The 6,000-nt window shown below is 38.5% G+C and overlaps 1 protein-coding gene across 1 annotated transcript; it reads left to right on the forward strand.

Annotated features, from left to right (window-relative positions):
* The first annotated feature begins 678 nt into the window (after positions 1-678).
* cdkn1ca (cyclin-dependent kinase inhibitor 1Ca) lies at positions 679-1,896 on the forward strand. Its single transcript, XM_035652350.1, has 2 exons — positions 679-1,181; positions 1,293-1,896. The coding sequence occupies exons 1-2, from the start codon at positions 758-760 to the stop codon at positions 1,391-1,393; spliced, it is 525 nt and encodes a 174-aa protein (XP_035508243.1). The 5' UTR covers positions 679-757; the 3' UTR covers positions 1,394-1,896.
* The last annotated feature ends 4,104 nt before the right edge of the window (positions 1,897-6,000 follow it).

Consider the following 6,000-nt stretch of genomic DNA (forward strand, 5'->3'; position numbering starts at 1 on the left):
AGACAATCTTGGGTTTTGAAAGCAGGTGCAAAACGTAGAACCTTTCTACAGCTCTAACCTGTGGGGGAAAATCATCTTAAAATGGATAAAAATGAAATAATCATAGCAATAACTTTTTAATTGGTGAAGTATTGACCTGTATGTAAAACTAAATCTCCTGATTTTAACTGCTTTTTGTTTTGGACCATAACTTGCTTTCAATCTCATCTTGGCAAGAAGACTTTGGCCTCTATGACCTACAGGAAGAAATGCCTGTAGTGGCCACTAATCACTGTTCCCTGGAGGCTGAAGTGCACTACTGCATGTTGGTGCTCTTTCATTAGGAAAAAACAGAGTACATATAACTGCAACGCTGAGGCTTTTGGGAGACTTTTTTTTGCTCTTGCTAACAGTTTACAATCATGTAAATGAAAAGTAGGATGGACTGTTTAAGACGTGCACCAGGAATGCTTACAGAGGAATATTACACAGAGTATCCCAAATGGAACCGGAGAGTTTTATTGATGGTCTCAGCTGTTTGCATCACACAATTAATGAATTCCTCCCCCTCCCTTTATCCGCCAATTCAGAGAGCTGCAGCCAATCAGCAGCCTCTTCTCATTGTGTACAAACAGAGCATCGTGCGCCCTGGAGCCTTTAAATCGCCCTGCAGCTGTGTGCTGACCAGAGAAGACCAGAGGGACATAGCATCAACAAGCTTCCTCTAAAACTACACCAAGACTTTTCCCAACAACACACCACCAGAACCAACTGAAGGATGGATCCCATCAGACGCAGAGAGTCGGTTTGCAGGAGTCTCTTTGGCCCGGTGGACCACGACCAGCTGCGCCGGGACTTGAAGCAGAAGCTGAAGGAGATCAGTGAGCAGGACAGCCGCCGCTGGAACTTTAACTTCCAGACTGAAACGCCGCTGCCTGGCAGGTTTCAGTGGGAGGAACTACCCGCAGACTGCGCTGCTGCACTTTATCAGGAGTGCGCACAGCCCAAGGAGGGTGTCTGCTCTTCAAACACCGAGGATGATGACCGGCTGAGCGACCGTGAAGAGAGCGCAGGGACCGACCAGGAGAACTGCTCCAGCATCTCCAACACACACAAGTGTCCCGCTGAAGTGACGCCAGTCCGGAGGAAGAGGACGCTCTCTAAACCGGCAGCCAAGCCCAGAAACAACGCACAAATTACAGGTGAGGAACAAGTCTTGCAGATCCACAACGTGTTTGATCCTGTGACCCATGATTATACAATTATAGCAACAGAGTATTAACATTATTCTTTCTTCTTGCTTTTTTCTGCAGATTTTTTCGCAAAGAGAAAGAGGACGACAGAAACAAAGAGCATCCTGAATCCCTTTCACACAAGTTCCAGTGAAGCAGCTCTGTGCAAAACAATAAGATGAACATGCTACTAAAAATGGACTATTTATATTTCTACATCAGTTTTTGATGGATTGAACCAAGGCCTACTGAGTGTACCAAAGGATTTCATTTTATCTTATTATTTTATTTTATTTGATTATATATTTTATTCTTTATTAATTTGGGTGAAATTATACCACCCTGTGTTATTTATCTTATTTATGGACTTTTATTTAATTTCGTTGCATTGTTTCATTGATAATGTCACAAATATGTTTGTTTGGAGGTGTTTTTTATTTAATTTTTATCAGTATTATTTTTATGTGAGATCATTTGATCATTCGAAGACTGAATCAATGTTTGTTTCCGTATGTTTCATCTCTTTGTCAGTCTTGGTGAATTTCTGTATGAGCTGCTTCTGTTAACTATATAGAAAAGCACTATTTTGTCCTTGTCCTGTTTGCCTAAATAAACTGTGATGCAGATCAAAAAGATTGTAAAAGCCTACAATTATTGTAATTTCAATAAACTGTTTTATCAGTAACACTGTACTTCTGATTGAGTGATTTCTGCTGCCTGCTTGAGGAACACTGACAAAAACACAACACTCCATCGTCCAAATTAATTTATTGATAGATGCTAATTAAATCATTTTGCATTCACTGCATCAAACTGGTATATTTAGTCATGTAGAACATCCACAGCATCTTAATATTGTTCCCTATCTTGAATAAAATGTGACAAAATAGCTCAGAAGCACATCAGTTCTCCAACCAGTGCCTCACAAATCTAATTGATCAAGGTCTTACTAGAAATATTTGCACTGCTCAGAATCTAAGCTTCCATCCTTCCTTTTATATGCTGACCAGAGCAACAGTTTCTTTCTAAAATGTTCAGAGTTTTAACTGCAGTTTCAGGTATTAAGTACTAAAGTACTAAAGTACTATGGCCTCGTCATGAGAGCGACAAACACTTTAGTGTTTTAAGTTATCCATATTTAAAAGCTGCTGCTGTGATAACTTACTGGCATAAAAAACTGACCCTGGAGTTCTATAATTACAGCCATTTGTGAACAGAATTTCAAATTATTACATTTTCAATATGACTGCAGTCTTATGAGAGAGTATATCTCCGGTTTTGTGCTGACTTTGTGGCAGCCACAGATGAGTAAACTAATAATAAATGTCCCTCTAAAGTCATAGAAAAATCAATTCAAGTTGCAAGTTTGGCAATCGAAAGAAGAAAAAGGTTTTGGAGTAATTGCATTTTCTGGGTTGTATTATGAGATATTCCATAATCACAATTATAAGGACTGTGCTGTCAGGCTTAAAATTATATCCGTTAATATGAGCTGGAACTGCCAAATTAGCCCATTAGAGAGGCCAAATCCCGCAGGAAGCGTATTCACTCCCACAGCGTTGGGTTTTCAGCTCTAAAGAATTTCAAGAGGCCATCTGGACGCAGAGCAGGACAATGGCCACAAAGAAGAGTGTGCCATCTATTTCACCTGCAAATCAGCCTTTAGAACTCCTCGACCCCCCAGGTCTCTGCTCAACTTTTCTCTTTTCAGTCTGTCCCTTTTCATAGTCAAAGCAGCTATTATCATTGACATGTGCCCAAACCAATCCTACTTATGTTTATTCTTACTTTGGCCCATGTTTACTTGTATGCTACAGGAGCAAAGGGACTGTGTTTGAGCATACAAGGAAGAGCAAACATTACATTTACATTTTTAAAAACCTTAATGCCAAGGACAGCAAATTTGAAGTGTGTTATTTCTGCATTAGGAACAGATGATCATGGCTTCTGTTCCAGAGGATTTATGTCTAGATTACCAGTCTGGAAATCAATAATCAAACTATCCCATGGGTCCATAGAGTCCCGTGGGCTCCCAATTTCCCCACCCACTACCTTAATTAAATCCTCTCAAAGATGTAAATTACAAGCTGCTCAGTACATCATCAGTGAATGAAGCTTTCACAAACAGTAATGCAGTGATTGTATCTATTCATATTGCAATTTATAAATGTACCTTCATGTTGACAGAAACATTAAAATAAAACCTATGCTGTAAATCATATTACTCAGGAATGGAAACTCTATTAATCTGCATCTTCTGGTCAGGCCTTAATCAAATTGTCCAAATTAACAGAAGCTTAATTAGAAAACTAATACTAAACTAAAAGGAAGGCAGACATTAGTACTTGAAAATCCAAAACAGAGCTACTTTTTTTAATCTGATGCACTGGCCATCTAGGAGATATTTAGAAATACACAGATTTGAAACTTTAAAATGAAACCTACCAGAAATCATTAAGAATCTATGCACATTTGTAGCTTTATACATTTAAATGTGAACATTTAGCAGATGGGGCTTCTTAAATTAAATCTAACCAAAGCAGTTATTCAGGTAAATGGCAGTTAGTTCTGCTGTATTTTGGACAGACTGATCCACTATATTGTTTGAGTGTTTATGACTGTTTTACAGTTTTCCTCCCCTAAAACCCCAAATAACACTAATTAAAACCTCCAAAACTCTCCCCTCACCCACCTCCAGGTCAGCACAAAGGCCAACAACCCTCAGCACACTTTAAGGAGGGTGGGGCCCATTGTTGTGGACACCAGAGGCAGATGGTCACTTGGGCCTTTTCTCCACATGGCCACTTGTGTGAAGGAATGCCTGGACACCCCATGGATGGCCAGCGGGGAAAAGGTCACCATCTGCTGCCCAAAGGTCAGCTGTGCAAAGAACACGGTTTTAGCTATGCTTTTGGCTATTTCAATAAGTCAGTGAGGACACGACCCCCACCTCACAACAATAAAGGAAATTCTGCTGCCAACGCAAGTGAGACGTGCTTATTAAGGAAACAGTAACTTAAAGGAATCTCTTACATACACTCAAAAGTGAAACATTAATTTTATTGATGACTAAAGAGAAAAAAAGCTGTAAAAATATTTTTTTTATGTAAAAGCTGAACTTCTTTCCTCCCTGTCAAACCACCTCTGGCAAAAGAATAAAAGAAGTCACTGAAACTGAAATATTTAGCTCATTTGTTTTAGTTAGAGATTCCCCCTAAGGCACCAGACACAACACATAGACACTTGGTTATAATTACCACAATCTTTTATTGCTAGAGAAGAATATTTAATATATATTATTATATAATAGAATTAAAATAGGGAAAACAGCATTTGATTAAAAAGAAACTTTCAAGTGAAGTGTCGAAATGTAAGGCTTAAGAAAGCTGCTCAGTGGCGCGCAAGAAGCCAAAAAAGTAACTTTACCGCTGCAAAGAAATTATCTGGATGAATACATATTGCACATGCTCTATGGGCCACAGTGGCTCATTAAAGGATGCACACTAGAGACTTCTGCTGGCTAACCGGCTAACTTCCGGTTTAGCCCTCCATTTATTTGAATGGGGATAAATAATTGAATCTTGCATATCTTCCAGGTCTTTGGTAAACATACATGTTTTTATTGGTGGGGGAAACCAGAGAAAACCCACGCAGGACCCTCTTGCTGTGAAGCTACAGTGCTAACTAGTGAGCCACCATGCTCCCTCCTGAGCCACTGTGCTGCCTAGTTTCTTGTTTTGGCCTAATTATTAGACCAAACAAAACATCAAACTTTCAAAAGTATTCAGCAATGTGATTATTTTATAAAGTCATAGGCAGTGGGTGGGATAAGTCAGATTATTTATAAAAATATTTGCTATAATCTTGGAGGTAAAAATGTGTTTCTACTTGCAGTGGGCAGATACCAAGAGAAAGGCAGCAAGATCCTCTGAACATGGCACATAAACAAAATGATAATCAGTTACCAAAATTCAACACAGCGTAACATCAACTTTATATTCCTTTTAAGTTAAACCCTCATTTAGTTATGTGGAATAGCTAACTGCATTACCATCATCACATCAGACACAGAGTTAAAATAATTAACAGTTTTATTATAAGCAGCATTTGATTGAAGTAGAACTTTTTTACTCTCTAAATAATGAAATAAGGCCTCTCCCCGAAGGTGAATGCAAATAAATGTACTTTAATTTCAAAAGAATACAGGATATTAAATCACAGTACATGATGCCGTAGCTGTGGCAATATCTTTGGCATTAACCTGAATATATTTCAAGTAATATTTAAAAAAGGCAACTAAGAATCCTACAGAGACTTTGCACTTTAAGGTTATAAAACAGTTTGGCAATAAATTGACAAGTTATAATGCCTTCATTTTATGTCTCTTTTGGCTCATTATTCCACCCGCCCCCAAAAAATCACTTTCACCTGCCTTTGGGTATCCAAATGCAAGGGAATAATATAGTGTGTGTACCCACAAATTGTGGTTTTTCGGCTTTCTTGTCCATTTGCACTAGTTTGTTTGAGATTACTTTCAATGTGTCGTTTTTTCTGTGTGTCTGACTATATTTATCAAACCCAATCACCTGAATTCTTTTACTTGATATGGGTCTGTTGTTTTGGCTTCCTAGTAGTCTGAGATCTCTGCGGCAGATAATTGCAAGTGCCAAGACACTTAGAGCTCAAAGATGACCAAAACAAAGTTACTGCAATTAAGCTGGTTTTTAAAGTCTGTTTTGTAGTTACTGCAAAAAAGTTGTTTTCACAGAAATTATACATTTCTATGGCA

Source organism: Morone saxatilis, unplaced genomic scaffold (genome assembly GCF_004916995.1).
Source record: "Morone saxatilis isolate NCDOM2014 unplaced genomic scaffold, NCSU_SB_2.0 Contig11, whole genome shotgun sequence".
NCBI lineage: Eukaryota > Metazoa > Chordata > Actinopteri > Moronidae > Morone > Morone saxatilis.